Here is a 24,689-nt window from a genome sequence, read left to right on the forward strand (position 1 = left end):
TATACAATAGGTATTGGTTTTAAAATATAAAACGTACGTACTTGATATTTGGAATAGTGATTCCTTAATCGATCTAGATGTGCAATAATAAAGGATTTTCTGATATTCATATTTTGAAGAGGTGGTCAAACAGGGATCTTAAGATTCACGGTGGAAATTGAAAATTTTTTTTGTTTAATAATGGTTGCTTTTGGTTGCTAGTTATACGTATATATGACTACGTTTACGCTGATTTATCCGTAAAAATAAAATGAAATAAATTAAAATAAAATAACACCCAAAATATAATACATAAATATTAAACGCTCCTAACAATTTGGGATGATAAACTATGACTTCAATACTATTTTAGGTACCTACACTGTATAAACATTTTTTTGAACTACAAACATATACTAATATTAAAGTACTATAGGTTTTATTTTATCACCCACCTCGCTGTGCCCGCAATCTACCACAGTTAGATTGCCTACCTGGTGCATAAAACACGGTGCTATTTATAGTCAATGATATTATAACCTATTTTTAAATTATTAATTCATAAATTGTAAGGTACATCAACAAACATATTTCCATATAGTACCTATTATAGTTCTTCAATCTCAATGATTAATTCTTTTAACTACTATTTTGAAAATAATTTAAATTTAGCTGTCGAAAAACCACTAGCTCTTGATAGTATTTGTGAGTGATTATTTAATACTCATTCACAAATAAGATACGCCCTTCTAGCACAAGAAAATATACATAAATTGTATACGTTAGGCCATGTATCTCATTTTCACCTAAAAAGTGAGATTGACCCCTCTTGACCCAAAGCCCAGAATTTAATCACATATTATAACAACAATCAGAAAAAATTTAAAACTGCTTATTGTGTAAGGGGCTGTCCATCGGGAAAACTACCAAATTCCCGGTGGGCCAATCCGCCTATGGTCTGTATAAATACATCATAGCTATGCACCAAACGCTTGTATTGTATTTTTTTTATATCATTGATAATAAATAATAATACTAAGTTAAGGAATAAAACTATTTTTTATCATTTTTAAATCATTAAGATTAGGTACCTCAAATTTGATATATTTGAACTTAACAAAATCTTGTATATAAAATTATAGTTTATGATAGTTTAATTAGCTATAATCATAACTAGAGCTCGGATGTTTATGACTTAGCATATTTTTTTCGCATTTTTGTAATTGTTTAAAATAGATATAATATTTAGTATACATTTAATAGTGTTCATAATTTATTTTGAATTAATATTAACACCTTTTTTGCGTATATTTTTTCATTTTTACATATATTTGTTAAAAAATAGGTATATTTTTGATATATTTAAAGGCATATATTAGCATATTTTTAAATGCATATTTTAGCATATTTTGAAATTTTGAAATGCATATTTTAATGACATTTTGGTCATTAACATCCGAGCTCTAATCATAACTATTGTATACACTTCAATTAGGTACTCAATTGACTATTGAGTTAGATATTAAGTATAAATAGTTTTTAGTGGGTCTTCGTAATATGAAAAAGCCATATTGTAATCAAGTGGTATGACAGTTTCGTATAGGATTCATAAGTCATGTATATCAGTGAAAATATTGTTTATTTAAAAAATTGAACATCTTAGAAATTATAATTATTTTAGTTACATTCATAAAACATAAAAAAATTTTACACATGTTAAATCTCAAAAATACAATTATTCAAAATATAATTTTAAACATGAATTTGATAATACTAATTCAAAACATTTTTTAAATTTACATTGAGAAAATATTATTAGGGAACTTGTCCAATCCATAATACTACATTCAAATATTCAATATAGTTTATATAAAAAAAATTTATCGACTGGTTATTTTGTAACCAATTTTATTGTTTATGTAATTTTTTTTGTACCATTTCTAACATTAATTGATTTCTGATTTTTGTTTTATACTTCTGCAAGCCTAAATTTTATTTGTGATCAAATAGTAAGTAATATAGATAGTATTTAAAGTATTTAAATGATAATAAATTAAATTTAGGCTTGCAGAAGTTATGTTTAAAATTATAAATCACAATGTATAAGGGTCATTTAATAGGGCATCCACATTGAACTCCATTACTTTGTCTGCAATTGGTTCTTGATTGTCCTGTATACTTCTAATAACTTCTTCAATGTCTAAATCACTTATCACAGGCAAATCATCCACATTTTGATCAGCTACAAATAATAATAATAAAATAATAATAAATATTATAAATTGCGATTTATGACAAATAAAATAACAGCATATTTAAGGTGACATCCATATTGCATGAATATAATTAATAAAATGTATGATACTACAAAAGTCACATTAAATCAGTTATTAAATAACTAATAAAAATTGAATTTGTTTTATGACTTTCTAATGACTTATAAAAAAAACTTTGTTTCAAAAATGTATTAATTTAAAATGTGTTTCCTCAAATATAAACCTATCATAAATATCTGATGTTTCAATAATGATTTAGTAGCACTAAAATTAAATTAAATTAAATAAATATAATTACATTGTTTAGGAGTTATATTATCAACAGCTTCATTTTTTGGAGCTGCATTTATTGTTTCAGATGTTGATGTTTTATTGATATTCTTCGGCACGCTTTGTCCTGAATTCTATAAATAATGTATATATAAAAATAATTAACCAATAATCTTAATAGATAATGTTAAAAGGCATGCGCAAACTCTTGATTCTGTGGAAACTCATAAAAATAAGAGCAATAGGGTCCACAAGCATTTTGAAAGCTATTAGGTACTGACACATATTTTTAAATAAAAATAATATAAAAAAGTCGGCTAAAGGATATTGCTTTACTGTACATTAGGTGTGATATGGGCTAGTAATGTATTCAATTTGATTACATTTTTAAGATTTTGATGAATTTTGTAAACTACTTTGTAAACTATTTTGAAATACTTTTAAAAAGGGTCAGGAATAAAAAAAATAATAAGGAAAAATGGGAATTTTACGTAAACCAGTTTTAAACATACCTAATTGATTTTATTTTGTTTTACAAATATTTAAGTTACAGGCATATTTTTTTTTTGTTATCATTTAAATTTTAAATTTTGACAAAATTCATCACAATCACATAAATTTGAAAATTATTTTGTAGTTAAAAATGTTTTAAATTTGTTAGTAAAAATTCACAACATTTTTAATTTGTATAGTTATGAAATGAATATTTAAAACAAAGTTTCTTATAAATAGTTTATGCTGTAACCAATAAATCTAAACAATATATAAATACATTTCATTTTTATAGATATTTTTAGTTCAAATTTGGTCTAAATTAAATATTTTAACTAAGAATAACGATTGTAGTTATTTTGTTGTAATTTAAAAATATTATTATTTGTGGGTATTTTAAACTTTTAAAGTATATTATTATAATTTATACACACATTATTTTAAAATGCAGTGTTATGGAAAAAATCAATTCAACCTACTGCATTACCAATAGTAAAATAAATTACTTTAGAAGCAATCATATCATAAAATTTACTAAGTTATATAGGCTAACTGACCATTTGTGCTCGGCAATTGTTTTTCATATACAATGATTTTATATCATTGAATTCAAATTTAACACATCTATTAGTGATTTAATTGATATAAAATTATGTAATTATATGTTTTGTTTAATGTTTATGCCTCATTAAATATTCCTTAAATAATTAATATTATTACCTATTACGTTAAAAATTAGTGGTTTTATGTAAAAATCAAACTTATCATATAGCTCCTGAGTAACAAGACCATCTCATGATTAGGAAAAAAAATATGTATATAATATAATGGTTGAAACTATATTATTAAATTATTTAAAAGATTGATAATGTAAACACACCTTTTTTGTACTTTTGTCAATAAAGAAGCTCAGCCCAGCTTCAATCGCTAAAATCATTAAATTATTCATCATAATTGAATTTACAAAAATAGTATATCTACTAATTTTTAAACTAAAAAGAATTATGTAACCTTCATTTTTTGAGAATATTTCCAATGAAAATAATATATGGTTGATTTTAATATCTACTCACAAACTTAAGAGGATGTCAGCGCACTATTTGGTTTCTCTCTCTGACCCACACGCAACATAACAAATTTTATCATGATTTCTAAAATTCAGTGAAATAACTTTGTAAAGATCTAGGATTATCTAGGTTATCTTATAGGCCTATATTTTAATTTTAAAGTGAGTTAAGAGGACGCTACACCCGCATGGGTTGGCTCCGTTTTACAAATGTACAACATAGCAAAAAACTGTTTTGCGCGGGATAGAACCACTCCCTCAGTATTTATAGTAGAATTACCAAAATTCCACAACGCATAGGGAACAACTTTATCTATGTCGTAGCCTTTTTATTATTTGGATAACATAAATAAAATTAAAGTTATCAGTTTGAGAATATAACAAATTTTATTGTTTTATTCATTTAATTATTAAACATTTTTGGTAAATGCTATCAAAAAAATAAAAATGCTACGACACAGATAAAGTTGTTCCCTACGAGTTGTGGAATTTTGATAATTCTACTATAAATACCGAGGGAGTGGTTCTATCCAGAGCATAACAGTTTTTTGCTATGTTGTACATTTGTAAGACGGAGACAACGCATGCAGGTATAGCGTCCTCTTAAGAGTATTTCTAAACTGTAAATTGTTTGTACATCCTTAAACTACTTATAACTCGCTTTAAAATAAAAATATAATAAAATTACTAGAGATGCCCTAGATAATAATCTTACCTTTAAATTGTATAAAAGGTGATTTCACTCTAATTTTATTTTAGAAATTATTATGATTATAATCATTATTGTGAGCGTAAAATTTGGTATGTTGTGCTTGGGTCAGGAAGAAAACAAATAGTGCACTGACACCCTCTTAAACATGAATATAGTATTATTTCTAGTATGGTTTTAATAATAACAGAATTTGGGAGACTATTAAGGTTGTTAATTGCAGAAACAATAAACATCAATAAATGATTTAAAGACAATCACAAAGTTTAAAGCTACCTTTTACACTATTTCTAAAATTTTTCTTAATATAATAAACGGTCAATGTATATAACTCATTGTTCTATAATGAACAATAATATGAGGTTTTTCTTACAGCCAGAAAGCCTTTAATTTAGATTATTAGGTCCATACTAAAATTTATTAATTACAATAAAAGTTAGTACACTTTTGTATAAAAATTCTGATTTGAGCAACTTGCGACAAGGGAGATATTGTATACCAGTACCTAGGTACCAAAATTAATTAAATAATTTTAAGATTAAAAATAAATATTATATTACATCAAGTGTCGAAGATGAAGGATATTCACGTTCTTTTGCCATTTGAATTGTCATATGGGTGTCATTAATATAAATTGTATCCTTGCCCATTAATTTTGTCCATGATCTGTTTTTTTCCAAAATCCTAATCAATCAAAAAATAAATTAGTGATGGAAGAAAAATACACATTGATTCAAAGTAGTTACTACTTACTGTTATTAAATTCCAGCAGTAGTTCATCGTATTCATGTTCTAAATTTCTCATCATCGCCACAATGATTTAATTTTAAAAATCTTTAGGCAACGGTTTTTCTTGCTAAATGATTTTGCCAAGTCAAATTCGAAAACGTATCACCGGACTTCGGATTCCTGTGAAATAAATACAATATTTAGATATAACTTAAAGATAAAATAATAAAAATGTATAAAACACATTGATACCGTACTAAAAATGTGGAGGAACTATCTACGAACAATATTATAAAACTCAAACAACTAACGAAACGAAATTACGACTTCATGCACGGCGATGTAAAATACAACTAAGCGTCTAAGCGCGACAATACCACACAACAGAACAATGAGCCTAGGGTCCGATGGCGCGACTGACTCGACTGACCAGTGACCAAACGATACCCAAGAATTATATTATTGATAATCAGGGGTTCGCATGATATTAAATGGTTATTGGTTAATAAAAATGTCGAATTCGATGTGAACCACGATTTAAGATAGTAGCATTGTAATCAGTGATAGTAGGTTGCCCAACGAATCGTGATAAAGTCTCTACCGAAATCACTATTGGAAAATTCACCACTAGCGCTTGTATGCAGTAATGGCATTTATACCGCGCTGGCCAGCCCGTAGATTATGCTTTCATATCAGCACACATCATGTAGCAAGCGCTAGTAGTATAATGTTCATAGACGGTGCCCATAGACATATAAATAAATATTATTAATATGTCTATGACGGTGCCATTCCTGGCCGGCCGTGGTGGGTGGTGCGGTGACGGCAGTTTGCGTTACAGTGATAGCGTTTCAGAATAATGATAAGTCAATACAACGAAAACGTTCAAATCAAAAACGACTAACGTGACTAGCATAGGCGGATTTTTTTTTGGGGGGGGGGGGGGGGCTTAAGCCCCCTGAATGTAAGAAACCACACTAGATGTCAAAATAAATTGTGTATTTTAATATACCTATATATACTTGGTGCCTCTGCTAGAATAAAGTAGGAGTACTGAGAGTAGCCACTAGTTAGTAGGTTGAAGCGTTTAAAAATGTATGTTTACGCTAATGGATAAGACAAAAATGTTAAGCCCCCCCACGGATGTGACCAAATATCCGCCTATGGACTGACTAGCTATTAGTAACATCAGTTTATTCATAATTCGTTTAATTCGATTCAAACTTATAAGAGATGTACATGAATCAGTGATTCAGAATCATGATAATATAATACGACTATTACGTACTTATGCTGTTTTTGTTTGTAACTATGCACAACCTAGTTTGTTTTTCCCGTATGCGTACTGAATAACATACGCAGCGCTGGCTACTTTCGCCTTATACTCAAACGCAGATATAGACAATGAAATATAATAGTAATATAAGTAGGCAGTGATAACGGCAGACGCCAAAAAAGACGTCATGATGGTTGCAGCTGGCCATAGATTATACATGTAGCTGGAATGGTTGGATGTTATCCTCGATGTAGAGAGTCTTCTATCATAACCACAGATATACATACTATAGTAGTATATATCTGTGATCATAACACATGATTAACGAAATATCCAATTTATCAATTGGCGGGTACTTCCTTCAAATCAAATCATTCATATTCATATGTTCCATAACAAAATTATTATCTTATTATGAGTTATTACTGTTATATAATAATTTTGTTGAGTTCTGACTTAATGAGTATTTTAATATTATTGCTATGTTTATTTATTTTATAATTTCATATCTTTTTTTATTTTAAACATGTTTTGCTTTTTATGAATTAGACTATTCATATGGATATTATATTATACTATTTATGATGCATGTTATTGAAAATATATTTTGTTTATAAAACTTAATTATTATTTTACCAATAATATTATACAACAATTTTATACATTTTTAAAAAAACGGGATACTTATATTTGGGATAAAATACGACTACCTACCTGAATTCGGGCCGCAATCGCCTGGCTACCTGCTAATATAATGTTCGCATAATTACAAAGGCAAGCGAGTCCACGGGTTTCCTATTTTGCTTGGGGAACGCCAGGTAAACAATATTACATACGTTAGTTCCTACACGGACATATGTAAGTTCCTATACGGTAAAAACCAGGTAAGTATGTTAGTTCCTACACGGTGGAAAAAGGTACATATGTAAGTTCCTACACGGCGGAAAAGGTTAAATATGTATATACGAATTTACAAAAATAAATATAAGATTAAAAAAATATAATAAAAATCTCCATAATGCAAAATTTTATATTTTATTTTTATATTAAGGTTGATTTTTATAACTTAAAAATTTAACATAATCGTATTGATTAATTTTGTTTGTTGTATAATCAGAATTTTTTTCCTTTATGCCACAGCACCAACAGGCGTATCGTTTTAATAATACTCGGTCCAGCCGTAGCTAACTAATATACACTCAAATGCACTTTATTTAAAGCAAAACGTATACCTACCCACGAAATTACAGGAAAATACGACAATCTACAAGCTGAAAATAGTATCCCGACTAGATTTTTATTATATTTTTTAATTGCCATATCAAACTATATTTATTTGTAAAAATGCGTTATGACGATTTTTTTATATTTTTTCAATCACTATATTATTATATTATATTTTTTTGTGTAATGCGCTATAACGATTTTTATCGAAAAGCATTTAATAACTTAATAATCTGAAAGTGTTACGAAAATTGTCAAACTAACTGAACAATACTTTAAGTGTATTATTATTGACAAAAGGCAATTATTTTTATAAATTTATATGGATCAAAAAATAATCGTAATAGTGGTTCAAAACTCTCTTGCAAATTGAGCATTTTTTAAAAACCATTAAAAGTTGTTTTTATCGTTAAATCTAGTGTTGGTGAACTGGACATTAACCGCAGACTAGTTTCCACCTGCCCTAATTTAAAAAAAATCAACGATATTGATAATCTTTTGAGTCGTTGTGTGTGTGGCATGTATTTTGTATAACGATTTTCACATGTAGTACAAAATTGTGAATAATATAAAAAAAGGTGGATAAGTGGATGTTGCTCTGCTGTACAGTAGGTTAAAAGTGGGTCACTGTAATGGATGGTGTTAAATTTGAATCCAATGATATAATATCATTGTATAAGAAAAACGATTCTAAGCAAAAACGGTCAGTTAGCCTATGATATTACCAAGTATATTTGATGATATTATAGTGAATAAAGTAATTTATTTATAACCTATTTACGTGGAGCCTTGTTTTAAATTTTCAATCCTTAGCTATAAAAGTTAAACATTTTATAAATTTTTAACTACAAAATAATTAACATATTTTAAATTTGATATGTTGTCAAAATTTTAACTTAAAATGCTTATAAAAAAAATTGTGCATATATATTTTTAATATTCTTCAACTAATATTGTAATAATATATATCAGGAGCCTTGCATTAAATTTTCACGCTTTTTTACCCAACAAATAAAATTTTATTGATATTTATAAAAAAAAAAACTAAAAAAATTTAAAACTGACAATGTTCGTAAACAGCTCAAAAAGAGTCAAATTATTTTCAAAATTTTATCGTGTATAGAAAATACTAATATAAACATTCAGTGAAATTTTTAACTATCTACAGTCATATTTTTTTTAATTACAACAAAATAAGAAAATCGTTACATGAAATATCGAGTGAATATCAAATGTTGTAAAAATATGAATTTCAAACGCTCAAAAAAATTTAATTTGACTTTCTTGTAGACATTTTTTTTTTTGATAAAAGTAGACAAACTTATGGATAATCTTGTATTACATTTTCAAATCTTAGATTTAAAAAGAAAAATTTTTATGAATTCCCAACTCAAAATAATTTGTTAATTTTCGTGATTTTTCCGTATTTTGTCAAGATTTTAATTTTAAATACTTATAAATAAAAACTATGACTAAGGATTTTTAATATTTTTCAAATATCATTGTAACAATATAGTAGGAGCCTTGTATTAAATTTTCAAGCTTTTTTACCTAACAAATAAAGTTTCATTGACATCCATAGAAAAAAATACTATTAAAATTGAAAACTGAAAATGTTCTAAAACAAATCAAAATATTTTTAAAATTTTGTCATGTATAGAAAATGCAAATATAAACAACCAGTGAAAATTTCATGTATATACGTTCATTTGTTTTAGAGTTACACCAAAAACCAAAATCGATTTTCTCGAAAACAGATTTTGCGTAAAAATTCCCGTTTTTCCTTAATTTGTATGTTGTTTTTCACGTCGCTTTTGAAAACTACTGGGGAGTTTTTACTTTTGACTCCCCAAAGTACCAACTAGATTCACTTTCCTATCAGAAAAGTTACTGTTGAAGAAAACCCAAGCACTTTTACTGTCCTAAAAAGTGATGAAAAAAACAAAAAAAAAGCACACATCATTGTAAAATCAATACATCATTGCTTCGCTCAGAATCTAAAAAAACCAATCATATTCGCAAGATACGAAATCGAGAGTAGTATAATAAATATAATAATATATATAAGTATAATGATATTATGTATTTTAATAAACTCTAACCGCATAATATTAGCTTGTAAGCCGATAGAGAGATCATACCCTATTTCTCTTCTACCATGATATAATTAACCAGTAAGTTAGTTATATCATGTCTTCTACGTATAAAGAAACAACAGCACAAACCCCAGTCCAGTGGTTTGATTAGGAAGGGGTTGGATTTGGGTGTCGTATCCCCCCGTGACTTTTTTTTTATTCTAATGAATATTTATGTACCTATTTGTTTAATTATATAAATATAAAATGTAGTATATTTTATAGAATACAGATTATTTCATGAATCTACTTGTTAAAGTACATTTTAAAAGTTTATTATAATATGTAATTGTTTATTTTAATGTACGCACTATGTAATATACATGTACCTACTTATATAGGTATATAGAGGTTCTTATGATATAAACCAATTTTTTTTTTTTGGTGTGTGGTGGAAATGGGTATATGTATTCGTCCCCCCCCCCCCCCACAAGCATGACCAAATTATGCCATTGCCTGAGTCACTAGTACCTACTTATATATATTTATATTTACGCACGATTATTGTAAATGTATTGCTTTTCTGCCTCTACGCGTAGGTAGTAGGTAATAATAATATTAATGATATAATGGCACACCTTTTCAATTTGATACGCACTAGTGTACTACAATAATATTTTTATAGAAATGAATCCGTTGAGTAATATAATATATTAAAATATAAACTACCTACCTAGCTGCGTGTATTGTATAAACGTAAGTAAAGTCCCTATTCTTTGTAGCGTCACTTACCGGTCTGGACATAGGTCGGTGTCTAGACGCGGCGCCATGGAGCTGTGCTGTTCCTTATTTGAGTTTGACACTATAAGGAAACCGTACCATAACAGACGAATGTTGAAAGGTGTGGGGTGCCGGGGTATACTGACCACCCCAAGCGGGTGGTTATAATATATAGGTATATAAAGGAAATTTGTACAATGTACTTGTATTGTATTGTACCTATTCATTTCGAACAAAGAATCTTGCCCGAGTGCATCTAACACATGTTGTGTGACATTCCAACACAGCACACAATGGTGACTCTTATACAGTTATATATTTTATACTAAGGATGGCCAAATGATTAAGATCTACCTGAGGGTGTATTTTTTCTTGTATGATCAACTAATGTAAAATATTTTATATTAATAATACACATAGGTAGGTAGGTAGATACTTCTATAAATAATAAAATAAAAGTGTACCTATAAAGTTATCTAAAACGAATGTTTTTAGATAGTTTTAAAATGTATTAACGTTATACTGTTGTTGTAGAAACGGGTCGTTGCTTATTATGTCCAGTTGATTATAATCTCGGTAATAGTCACTAACTCCTAAACGAAGACGCGGCTCTAAATGATCGTTAGAAAGTATAGCTCAGTACATCTTATAAGGCTTTTATAACTTTAATGTGAGATAATGCCATTTTGCACGAACCGGTTAATCCAAAATATGTATTTAATAACTGTACCTACAATAATTAATAAACTCTAACAAGGGGACCGAATCGTCCAATATCGACCGTTTGGCCCTGTATTGTATAATAATATGTATGGGTACGTACGATCGGCACAGCACACTATCGGTATAATCGACGTTGGCTACCCACCGGGTGGTCAAGGTTATAGCGGAGAGAACACAATACAAATGCGGTACATGGTATTTTGCTCCACCGATAGCCGCAGTCTCGTAAAGGTCTCGATTAAAATTGTTCAAATACCACTGTGAATTATACTCAACAGAATATTAAAATACTTTGACAAGGAATATTTTTTACTGAGTTTTGTATTACCTACGTATTTTAAATACTTTTCGAAATAATATTCTGAATCTGTACTTGAATACTTTTAAAAAGTATCTCCTTTAAGACTACCAATAATTACCTACATTGAATTGTGTATGTAGATAATTTGTGCCGAAATATAAAAAAATATGTAATTTGTGTCACATCTAATCATCTAAATGTGGGTAGCTATAATGTCACTGGCCATCTTCAAATTTGATCGACTAAAATAAAGTATATTTTTCACTAATGTGAGTATTTTATTCGGATCAAAATTATATAAAAATATTATAGGTAGGTACACAACATACGTGGTTTAACTATAAAGTATACGTTTCGTATCTCTTTTTTTGGCTTCACAAGTCAGGTTTTGTTAACAAATAACGATATACCTCCCGGGGTGCACTGTATATATGTTTATATAGTATTATATATATATATATATATATATATATATATATATATTTGCAGTTCAACTGTCAAAGAAACATAATATATAATATAACTACACGAGTGACCATGTGTTCGTCCGGTTTATATTATATTTATTATACCTACATTTAACGCAGAGCCTTTTATTGTAATGAAATAAAAATAATAAATTCGACCGAGGGGAATGTTCATCGTATTGTACATTGTCACGTTTATTGCAGGGTGTGGGTACTGGGTTTCATGTGGGATTTCGTGGAAATACGACACATCTACCAGATGTTAAGAAAAATAATTCTCGGGAAAAAAGGTCTGTTTTCTAAAATAACTAATATATAGTTATTACTAAATGTTAGTTAATAATATTAAGAATTGAGAAATAATAACTAATAAAATATAAAAAAATACTAAATCTAATAGTTGTATAAAAATTTAGACCAAGACTACTTTAGGGGCAACCTTTGTTTTTTTTTTTTATTTAAAGCGTCTAAAGTTTTTAAAGCATTTTTAGCTTAAAAGTTACGGTTAAATAACTATTTTTGCTCCAGCTGCCCCACTCCTGACTGTTGTTCACTGGTAAACGCATCATGCAAAAAAACTACGATTAGGGGTTCGACATATACAAATGCAAACACCATTTTTGTTATTTGTCAATTTAAAACGAAAATATCCCTCGACTATTGGTATGCAACACCACCACAAGTCGTAGGGTCGTAGGGTAAAAAATTGCATTTTGCAATTTGCGCACAGCAAAAGCTGCGCTGCGCTCGGGCAATAAAATCGAGGGCAGACGGATAACCTAAACCTAACAGGTAAACTTAACATTGTTAGTTACAGTGACACAAGTATTATATTGGGTTACTTCACCGGCCGGCTCCGGTCACCAAAGTAGCCAAACTGAAGGTCGTCCCGTCCACCCGGCATTATAGTAGTGTTGCGCGCATGAGTTACTCGTGAGTATAAACGTAAAATACTAAAATCATGAATTTTGAAATGCTATAACTTCTATAATAATGATTTGCACAAACTTGTTTATTGCACCATCGTTCTTAACTCGTCTATACAATCCTTTTGAAAAAAAAAAGGTTGCCCGGTAAAGTAGACTTAACCTTTGTAGAATTTAAAACATTAATACTTTAAAAATGTTTGTGCATGCTAAAATGCGGTATAATATAACACGCGTTACCTTTAATAACAATATACATATTAAATTTACTATTTATTTTTATAGATTATCTGAACTGCTTAATAATTAATAATATAGTTACCTACTATAGGACCCTGAAAAGTTAAATAAAAGCTATTGACTTTTCGACTAGATTATAATTCAATTATTTAATTAAATGCAGTATTTTAAAAACATTTAATTTGTTGGTGGAGGTGTGGCCGAGTGGTGTAAAATGCACCTCCATAATTCTTTTTCCCGGGATAGTCGAATTGCACTTACTACCTAAAAAGAAATGGTCGAATTGCACTTGGGTTCAAAAAATTTAATGGTCGAACTGCACTCGGGTAAAAAACAGGTAGTGGTCGATTGCTTCTCCGCATTCTGGCATAAACTTCTGCAAGCCTAAATTTTATCTATGATCATGTTAATTATTATTATTAATAAATTGTATGGATAGCATTTAAATGATAATACATTTAATTTATGCTTGCAATTAGTGTTCAGACTTTTCTAGATAATTATTTGTTTATATTTTATCTTATCTAGATAAATAGTTACAAGTTATCTAAAGATTCTTAGATAATTTTTTTTACTAATCTAAATAAATTAATCTATAGATTCATTTTTTATTGATAAAAATCACGAAATTGTAAAAAACCTAACGCATTTTTAAATATTTATACAGATTCTCAAATAAAATGTATGGTTTATAAATTATAAGTAATGTAATTATTTTTATTTACGTCATTATTATTATTATGTTCCTAGTGTCCAACTAAAATATACCTAAATTTAAAACCATTTAAAAAATAATTGTAACTTTTTATTTATCTAGATATTAAAGGATTTATCTTTATCTACATCTAGATAAATATGAGTTAAGTTATCTATTATATATATCTAGAAACATTTGAGTTGCATTATATTTATCTTTATCTAGATAACAAAATACTTATCTAATCCGAACACTGCGTGCAAAAAACAAAAATCAGGAATCAATAAAAAAAGGTATGAGAAAATGTACACTGCAGATAGGTAATAACTAATAAGCAATAATATTGTTTATAAATAACATATACAAAATAAAAACAAATACAATTTCATTTTTTTACAACGAATGAGGGTCGTTTAATAGAGAATCCACATCGAATTTGTCGGTAGTTACATCTTGGTTGTCCTTCATACTTCTAATAACTTCTTCTATATCTAAATCAGTTATCTCAGGCAAAATAACATCTGATTTTTGATCAACTAGAAATAATAATAATGATTATAAATAGTGAAAAATAAAACATAACATATTTGAGGTGACAATGTGACATCCAAATTGCATGAACATGAATAAATAAAATGTATGAGTCATATTAAATTGGTTATTAAATTTTTTATGAAAACTGAAATTATTGATCTTTTAAGAATTTATAAACAAATGTATTAATTTCAAATGTGATTTCTCGAAATAATAAATTCAGAATTTATAAATATATCATTAATACAATTTTTAGAATTGTGAGTTTATAAATCAGAATTCAGATTATATAATTTACTATTTGTAGTTACGTCCGCTTTATAAAATATGCTAGGCAAGTAAAATGTATTTTTCAATTGTACATGACAGGCGACCGCCACTTTATAAATGTTTAAGCATATCAATAACCTTTGACACAAATACCTAGACAATATTTTAAATGTTTGATATAAATTCGATAAAAAATGTGAACATTTGATTTACACATGATTTAATTGCACCAAAATTAAATTTTATAAACTTACATTGTGCAAGAATTTTATTATAAAACTCTTCATTTATTAATTCAGTATCTGATTTTTCAATAATATGAGCGTCTTGTCCGGTATTCTATAAATAATAAACAAAATAAATGAACGAACCAATAATAATTTAAATAAATAATGTTATACTATTACTAAAACAAATATTACTTGCTTTAAGAGGATGTCGCACATGCATATGTTGTCTCCGTCTTACACACGTACGGCATAGAAAAAACGTACGAAATACTTGGTTAATAACTTTTTTTGAAGTTCCGATAACGAAAAAATAAAAACGATATAGCACAGCCAAAGTTCTTCTTTTTATGTTAAAGAAAAGAAAGAAAATGTCGTTTCTTAGTTATGACTATATTTTTGCCATGTTGTACAAATAGACGGAGAGACACATGCGGGTGCAACGTCCTCTTATCTTATTCCTAAAAATCATACACTATTTAAAAATACAGGTGTATTTATACTTATTTATAGAAATGGTACCTATATCAGGCGACAGCCTTCTAAATATTTTAATTTATATATTCAAATCATTATTCAAAACCCTATATTGCTTTCAGTGCTGTGCATTATCTAGATAAAAATATTTATCTTTTTATCTTATCTAGATAAATAAAACTGCTATCTGATTATCTGCAGATAATTGGATAATATTTTTATTAATTTCACTTGATTTTTTTATATAACTTTTAATACTTATTTGAAATTTAAAACAACGCGAAATATGTCACAATTAGTTCACAAGGCATCATCTCAACTGCGTAAGAAAGTTGAATTTTGAATGTTAGTATGTTGTATGTTAAAAACCAAACAAAAAAAAGGTGGGTAAGTGGATGTCGCTCTGCTGTACAGTAGGTTACAAGTGGGTCACTTTAAATTTGAATTCAATGATATAATATCATTGTATAAGAAAAACGATTCTGAGCGAAAACGGTCATATAGCCTATGATATTACCAAGTATATTTGATGATATTATTGTGAATAAAGTAAATTATATATAACCTATTTACGTGGAGCCTTGTTTTAAATTTTCAATCCTTAGCCATAAAAGTTAAACATTTTATACATTTTTAACTACAAAATAATTAATAATTTATAAATTTAATAAATGTTGTCAAAATTTGAACTTTAAATGCTTATAAAAAAAAATTGTGCGTATGTATTTTTAATATTTTTCAACTGCTATAGAATGATATATCAGGAGCCTTATATTAAATTTTCACGCTTTCTTACCCAACAAATAAAATTTTATTGATATTTATAGAAAAAAAAACTAACGGTCAAACCCTACGGTCATTTGTTTTAGAGTTACACCAAAAACCAAAATCGATTTTCGAAAATTCGAAAAAAAAACACATCATTGTAAAATCAATTTTTTAAAAATAAGTTATTATTTCATTAATCAATAAAATTAAGTGTCCAGATATTTTAAAATTTCCAATGTATTGATATGCGTTAAACGTTCCTTTTTTTTATCCAAATTTTAATCTATATATATATATATATATATATATATATTATATAATTCAGGGCTTGAAACCATTATTAATTTAATCGGTTTTATACCGGTCCTGTTGTTAGCGGTAACTAATTACCGGTACTAGATTCAAAATTACAGGTTACCGTTAAGTGATAATCGCTTTAAAAAAATGTCGGTTACCGGTAACCGATTGAATACCGGTTTTCTAAAAAAAAATTGTACTACACCTTTGTACCCCTATACTTCATACAATATTCGTGTTGTTATAGGAATCAAGCTATTTTTAGATTTCCCAGTACAATATACGATGAGGGAGACCGGGACTATCGACTTTCGAGTACCGTCATTACTCATTACAAACCAACGATATTTTATGTTATAGATAGGTAAGAAATAGAAATGTAAAATACTAATTTTTTGAATTATTATTACTATTTGAGACTAGGGAAAAAAACGAAGATATAATAGTATGATTTTAGAATAGTTTTAAGAAGTTATTATTTATTATACCATTAGTAGCTATGAGCGTATAATCATTTATGTAGCTAAAATAAATTAAACATAATATTATTATAGTTAATACGTAACGGTAGTCAGTATTTATAAATACCGGTAATCGGTTCTTAACCGGTTAAAACATATTACGTTATTATAACGTTTTATGTTAGCTGAAAAATTGTCACGGTAACCGGTAACCGATAACATGGAGTACAAATAGGCTTATAATAACGGTAACCGATTATTGGTTCCCCAAAATTCCAGAAAATTACCGGTTTTCGGTAAATAAATAATATTCATTGGTGCGTTAATGAAATGCATGTGCAGGAGCAGTCCAATATTTCTTTTACACATAGTCACACAAAATTACTTCGATGAGTCACTTACTTCGCGCATATTTACATGGCCAGACAAACATATTATACTGGTGTAAATCAGGACGTAAATGCGTCATGGTTCACGCATGTGAATTCTGATTCGCTGCCGTCCGTGCACTGCCACCTACTGCAGCCAATCCCAGCGGTGCGTTTCACCAGACTTATTTAGAATAGAGTATAATATGTGTGGTCATGTAAATAATAAGTACGTAATTAGTGACTCGTCGATGTAATTTAGAATGACTAAATAAAATTGTTAATGCAAAACTTCTTAAAAGCGGCCGGAATCCCTTAATATTAAAAATTAATAACTAAATAGTACATTACACCATGTGGAGAAGATCTAGGGGTTATGAGGTCCATTTTCTTTAAAATTGCTACTCGGACATCACTTATATCAATTTTATCCTTGTTAGATAATCTTGCACATGATTTCGCTTCTTCCAAAATGAGTGATATGCATCCTAATCAACCAAACTATAAATCAGTAACGAAAAAAAATAATATTTTGTTTGAGAGTATAGTTACTGTGATTTAATTCCAGTAGGTGGTTCAAAATATGTCCATCATTGTCTTCATGTATTCCAAAATATCTCATCATCGACATTATCGTTTTAGAATTAAGAACGAGTTCTTTTTGCGAAGACGACATGATTTTGTTAAGTTAAAACTTATAACGTATCGCTGATCTTCCGATTTTTATTAAATAATAAGTAAAATTATTCAGTTATAACCAATCGATAAAATAAAAATATGTATTGATTATGAACATTTAAAAAAAAACAGTTACCAAACGAAGGTTAGCACGCACTAGTATCAATATGAAGACTGAAGTGACCCTGTCGATGCTCAACAAAAGAGACCTTTTCGTTCTACTCATCCCCACTTACCGAAGGCAGTAATTGGCGGCGTTCGGCTAAATCGAACGAATTTAACAAAAAATGTGTAAAATATTCGTTATCAATTTTAAATTTGCCGCGCAACTTAACGCGCTAGTTTTACAAACCCTAATGAAAAAATACCACGAGGTGCGTAACATAGAGTCACAGTTCTAATGAAACGCACTATAGAACTATAGTAGGTGTTTGGTCAAGGACGCTTGCAGTGTCACACCACACAATTTAAGCCTGGGTACCTATTATAATTTGGTCTTGAGTGGTTAAATAGAATTAAATATGATGATAAACTGCCATTAGGAAACCCCGACACTGTCAATTTTTAAAAACAATGTGTAATATATTTTTAAAAAATAACTAAGTTTTTCAATAATAATTTTGTACTTAATTTATTAGCAAAAAATTGAATGATTTTCAAAATAAGAAAAAACTAAAAAGAACAACAATTTTTAGAAACTTGTCAGCCAACCTCCTCGTGGTGTTTGTTGGGTTAGTCTAATAAGCTGTATATTTGACTAAATATTGAAAATAATATATAATGACCAGGGAATCAACTCGTACATACCTCTTGATGACCCGGGAATCAACTCGTACCCCAGGCTGGCGTCATTTTAGTTTTTTGAGGGTGTGGGGGGGGGGCAAAATTTTTGACCGGCCTAAAATAAAACTGAAAAAAAAATATAAATATTGTAAATATTATTACGCGTGTATCATTTATGATGAATAAAACCGAAAAAACAATAAACCAATACAATTTTAATTTTGATACCTACCTTATATAGAAAAAAGTTAAATTATGGACCGGATTAATCTCTTGCTGCCACTAAAACTGAAGTCTGTGCACTAATATGAAGATAGCAACGCATTTATAAAGTATAAATAAATCCAAATCAAATTTAAAAGACCATGCAAATTTTACTATTATACATCCCAGTCAAATTAGACGAAAAATATCCTTATCTCCGAAAAATTATCACCAAGCTGAATTTCGGTACGTATTATATCGTACCTTTATTAGGACTTAATAAACAACGTTTGAAAACAAGCCCGGATTAAGTTAATTTTGGGCCCTGGGCCAATTAGTAATTAGATATTCATAATCCATATTTTATATAAAACGTACTATCCGTAGTGGAACCACTATCGATATCCGTTGTTTGAGTGAAAAGTCCACATCTATATCATAATATACGTGGAAAAGATTATTAGAGGTCAAAGGTTAGGAATACTTTAATATCTACCTTTTAATTTTGTCGCATATAGGTACTATATACCTAGAATAAAAATAGTTTCAAACAAAAATTGTAGGACATAGATATTATGTTGTTATAATATCAATTTATGATGTACCTACAAGTAACCGTTCTAGAGGTATACGAATTCATGATCCATATTCGTATGGTTCTTAATTGTTATATATACGCAATTTTGTAAGGTAATTAAAATGCGTAAACCACGGCGGAACTGCCGGCCAATAGACAATAAAATATGTATAATACATTATGAGTACCTATACTAACCTACTGTTTGTTAGCTAAAGCCGTAGTTTCTAATTTTCTAATTATGTTATACTTCAATAATTTTAATTTAAAAGAAAATGTTAAGCACAAATCGTATATAATGTAATGTATTATAAATGAAATTAATAATATAATTTATAAATTAATTACAACAAAATAAGTAAATCGATACTTGAGAAATATTTTATAAAAATTTGAAATTAAAATGACAGTAAAAAAATGTTAATTATGTATTTTGTACTGCCATTTAAACAATATAATAGGAGCCTTGTATTAAAAGTTAAAGGTTTAACCCTACAAATAAAATTTTATTGACATTTATAAAAAAAAAGGTGGATAAGTGGATGTCGCTCTGCTGTACAGTAGGTTACAAGTGGGTCACTGTAATGGATGGTGTTAAATTTGAATTCAATGATATAATATCATTGTATAAGAAAAACGATTCTGAGCGAAAACGGTCAGTCAGCCTATGATATTACCAAGTATATTTGATGATATTATTGTGAATAAAGTAATTTATAAATAACCTATTTACGTGGAGCCTTGTTTTCAATTTTCAATCCTTAGCTATAAAAGTTGAACATTTTATAAATTTTTAACTACAAAATAATTATTAAATTATAAATTTGATAAATTCTGTCCAAATTTGATCTTTAAATGCTTATAAAAAAAAAACTGTGCCTATGTATTTTCAATATTTTTCAACTGCTATTGTAAAAATATATCAGGAGTCTTGTATTAAATTTTTACACTTTTTGGCCCAACAGATAAAACTTTATTGATATTTATAGAAAAAAAAACTAAAAAAATTGAAAACTGAAAATGCCCGTAAACAGCTCAAAAAGTGTCAAAATATTTTCAAAATTGTATGGTGTATAGGAAATGCTAATATAAACATTCAGTGAAATTTTCATGTATCTACAGTTATTCGTTTTTGAATTACAAGAAAATAAGGAAATCGGTACATGAGAAATCGAGTGAATATCTAATGTTGTAAAAATATGAATTTAAAACGCTCATAAAAATTTAATTTGACTTTCTTGTAGAAATTTTTTTTTTGATAAAGTTAGACAAACTTATGAGGAATCTTGTATTAGATTTTAAAATCTTAGATTTAAAAAGAAAATTTTTTATGAATTTCTAACTCAAAATAATTTGCAAATTTTCGTGATTTTTCCGTATTTTTTCAAGATTTGAACTTTAAACGTGTATAAAAAAAACTGTGACTAAGGATTATTAATTTTTTTCATCTGCCTTTGAAACAATAACCTAGGAGCCTTCTATTAAATTTTCAAGCTTTTTTACCCAACAAATAAAATTTTATTGATATTTATAGAAAAAAAATTTAAAAAAACTGAAAACTGACAATGTCCGTAAACAGTTCAAAAAAAGTCAAATTATTTTCAAAATTGTATTGTGTATAGAAAATACAAATATAAACAACCAGTGAAAATTTCATGCATCTACGGTCATTTGTTTTAGAGTTACACCAATAACCAAAATCGATTTTGTTAAAAATCGATTTTGCGTAAAAATTCCCGTTTTTCCTTAATTTTTCTTTTGTTTTTCACATCGCTTTTGAAAACTACTGGGAAATTAAAATTTTGACCTCCCCAATGCACCAACGATATTCACTTTCCCATCGAACAAGATACTGAAGTCGAAAATCGAAGCATTATTTCGACTACTTATCGTGTACACAGACACAAAAATAAAAAAAAAAATAAAAAAAAAAAATAAAAAAAAAAACACACATCATTGTAAAATCAATACATTCATCGTTTCACTCAGAATCTAAAAAAGCAAAAAAATTGGAAACTGAAAATGTCTGTAAACTTTTCAAAACAAGTCAAAATATTTTGAAAGTCTTATGGTGTCTAGAAAATGCTAATATAAACATTGAGTTAAAATTGGAATGTATCTACCGTAATTAATTTTAGAGTTACACTAAAAACCAAAATGATCGATTATGTCAAAAACCGATTTTGCGTTTTCAAATTCCTGATTTTTCTTAATATTTTTGTTTTTTCTTGGGCTTTTGATAACTACTGGGAATTTTCAACACATGAATTTACCACCTAGATTCAATTTACCATCGAATAAGATACTGAAGTTGAAAATTGAAGGATTATTTGGATTAATAATATCGTGTACACAGATCTCAGACACAAATAAAAAAATTAAAAAACATACATCATTGTAGAATTAAAATATTCATTATTTATTTATTATTCATTATTCAAAATATAACATTTATTGAATTAAATTAAATAATTATATAATTATATTAGATTCATGATATATCTATAATAAATGTCCAATTTGGAATGTCCTTTTGGTTCAATACTCCATAGTCTATAGATATTGACTCTCTTAACATCAGGCGTTATTTAATAGATATAATATTTGTCTAATATTTTAAATAATACTATAAACTACTCAGCTATTTTAAATTTAATTGGATTTAGAATCCCTAGTATGTATACACGTAATTCTGATTTGATCCATATACCTAATTTTAATACAAAATATGTTATAGTTTTGTTTTATAGACTAAAATGTTGTCTTTGTATTTCTTGTTATTTTAGATTTTGAGCGGAGCGATGAATGTACCTATTGATTTTACAATAATGAGTATTTTTTTTTATTTGTGTCTGTGTACACGATAAGTAGTCAAAATAATGCTTCGATTTTCAACTTTAGTATCTTGTTTAATGAAAAAGTGAATCTAGCTGGTGCATAGTGGAGGTCAAAATTTTATATTCCCATTTCCCAAGTGCTGAGAAAAATAAAAAAAAAATGAAGAAAACCAGGAATTTTTCAACAAAATCGATTATGGTTTATGGTGTAACTCTAAAACAAATCTCTGTAGATACATGACATTTTCACTGGTTGTCTATATTAGCCTTTTGTATACACGTTAAAATATTTTGATTCGTTTTGAACTGTTTATGGACATTTTCAGTTTCCAATATTTTTAGTTTTTTTTTTTCTATGAATGTCAATAAAATGTTATTTGTTGGGTAAAAGTCTTGAAAATTTAATACGAGGCTTTTAATACATTGTTACAATAGTAGTTACAATATATATTAAAAATATATAGTCAGAATTTTTTTTATAAGCATTTAAAGTTCATATCTTGAAAAAATACGTAAAAATCACAAAAGTATGTGCAATTTATGTAGTATTAGAAATTTATAAAAATGTTTGTTTTTAAATCTAAGATTTTAAAATATAATGCAAGATTCCTCATAAGTTTAATAGGTTATATATAAATTACTTTATTCACAATAATATCATCAAATATACTTGGTAATATCATAGGCTGACTGATCGTTAATTGTTAATGTTTTACTATCATAGGTAAGGATTGAAAATTTAAAACAAGGTTCCACGTAAATAGATTATATATAAATTACTTTATTCACAATAATATCATCAATACTTAGTTATATCATAGGTTGACTGGCTGTTTTCACTCAAAATCGTTTTTCTTATACAATGATATTATATCATTGAATTCAAAATTCACACCATCCATTACAGTGACCCACTTGTAACTTCTGCACGGGCGATTGTAAACTCCGCCAGAATACCGGTTAGATAAAAAGGTAATTAAAAGGTCTAATGTAAACTACGCCAGTTTTAATTTCTTACCTGCTCACATTGCCAAATGCCTTCTCACATTAAATACGTGGCGATGGATCCACGTAGAAATTGATAATATTTTCAATATTAGATCTATTAATTTATTAATAGTTAAAAATAATTTTAACAGTATTTTCAATGATGATATCATTAATATCGGCAGTAGGTAACTTAGGTATCCTTTGACGAACATAATCATTTGTAGTGTTCTTCCGTCAGTGTCTGTTAAAGTGTATTAAACAAAATATGTCCGAACGAATTATGTCGCAAAAAAGTTTTGATATACAATTAATTACTGGCCAAAGAGGCAATTTATTGGTTTTATTTAAAACTTTAAGTATAACAAAAATATCAGACACGCGACTGGTGAAATAAAATAGAGGTGTAATAACAAAAAAAAATTTTGTAAGTTAACAGTTAAGTTAATGAAAAGCCAAAAGTAACTAGTTAAGTTAAAAAGTTAAAAAGTTAAAAAAATAAAACTAACTTTTTACCTCGTTAATGCCCAGCCTTGCTCTTAGCCGTTAGAGAATTTTTAATTTTATTTATTTTTGGCTTCATTTTGATATATTTTATGTAAAATGTATTATTTACTTAACTATTATACTTTAATGTGGTCGATTATAAATTATTACTATGAAAATTATGAATATTATATAATAATATAAATTGTATATTCTTAGCTGTTAGGTTAGTAATTTTTCATTTTTATATATTTTTGGCTTAATTTTGATTTATTTTATGTCAAATTTATTATTTATATAACTATTATATTATTTTAATGTGGACGACTATTTATTATTATTATTATTTTTATTTTAGATTCTGAGCGAAGCGATGAATGTATTGATTCTACAATGATGTGTGTTTTTTTTTTTATTTTTTTTTATTTTTGTGTCTGTCATCACCTTTTAGGACAGTAAAAGTGCTTGGATTTTCTTCAATAGTAACTTTTATGATAGGAAAGTG

General features: G+C 27.7%; 2 protein-coding genes across 3 annotated transcripts; both read right to left on the reverse strand.

The window, feature by feature from the left end:
- Positions 1-1,696: 1,696 nt before the first annotated feature.
- Positions 1,697-5,968, reverse strand: LOC132936199 (uncharacterized). 2 transcript variants are annotated; one of them, XM_061002891.1, is made up of 5 exons: positions 5,779-5,968; positions 5,546-5,701; positions 5,353-5,476; positions 2,554-2,659; positions 1,697-2,221 (listed from the first exon to the last, which is right to left on the reverse strand). In XM_061002891.1, the coding sequence occupies exons 3-5, from the start codon at positions 5,440-5,442 to the stop codon at positions 2,073-2,075; spliced, it is 345 nt and encodes a 114-aa protein (XP_060858874.1). In that variant the 5' UTR covers positions 5,443-5,476; positions 5,546-5,701; positions 5,779-5,968; the 3' UTR covers positions 1,697-2,072. The 2 variants fall into 2 exon arrangements, with proteins under 2 accessions (XP_060858874.1, XP_060858873.1); XM_061002890.1 differs by having other exon boundaries at positions 5,774-5,968.
- An 8,655-nt stretch (positions 5,969-14,623) lies between these two features.
- Positions 14,624-18,308, reverse strand: LOC132953636 (uncharacterized). Its single transcript, XM_061026011.1, has 4 exons — positions 18,185-18,308; positions 17,984-18,120; positions 15,289-15,373; positions 14,624-14,766 (listed from the first exon to the last, which is right to left on the reverse strand). The coding sequence occupies exons 1-4, from the start codon at positions 18,306-18,308 to the stop codon at positions 14,624-14,626; spliced, it is 489 nt and encodes a 162-aa protein (XP_060881994.1).
- Positions 18,309-24,689: the final 6,381 nt, after the last annotated feature.

Source organism: Metopolophium dirhodum, chromosome 1 (genome assembly GCF_019925205.1).
Source record: "Metopolophium dirhodum isolate CAU chromosome 1, ASM1992520v1, whole genome shotgun sequence".
Classification (NCBI taxonomy): domain Eukaryota; kingdom Metazoa; phylum Arthropoda; class Insecta; order Hemiptera; family Aphididae; genus Metopolophium; species Metopolophium dirhodum.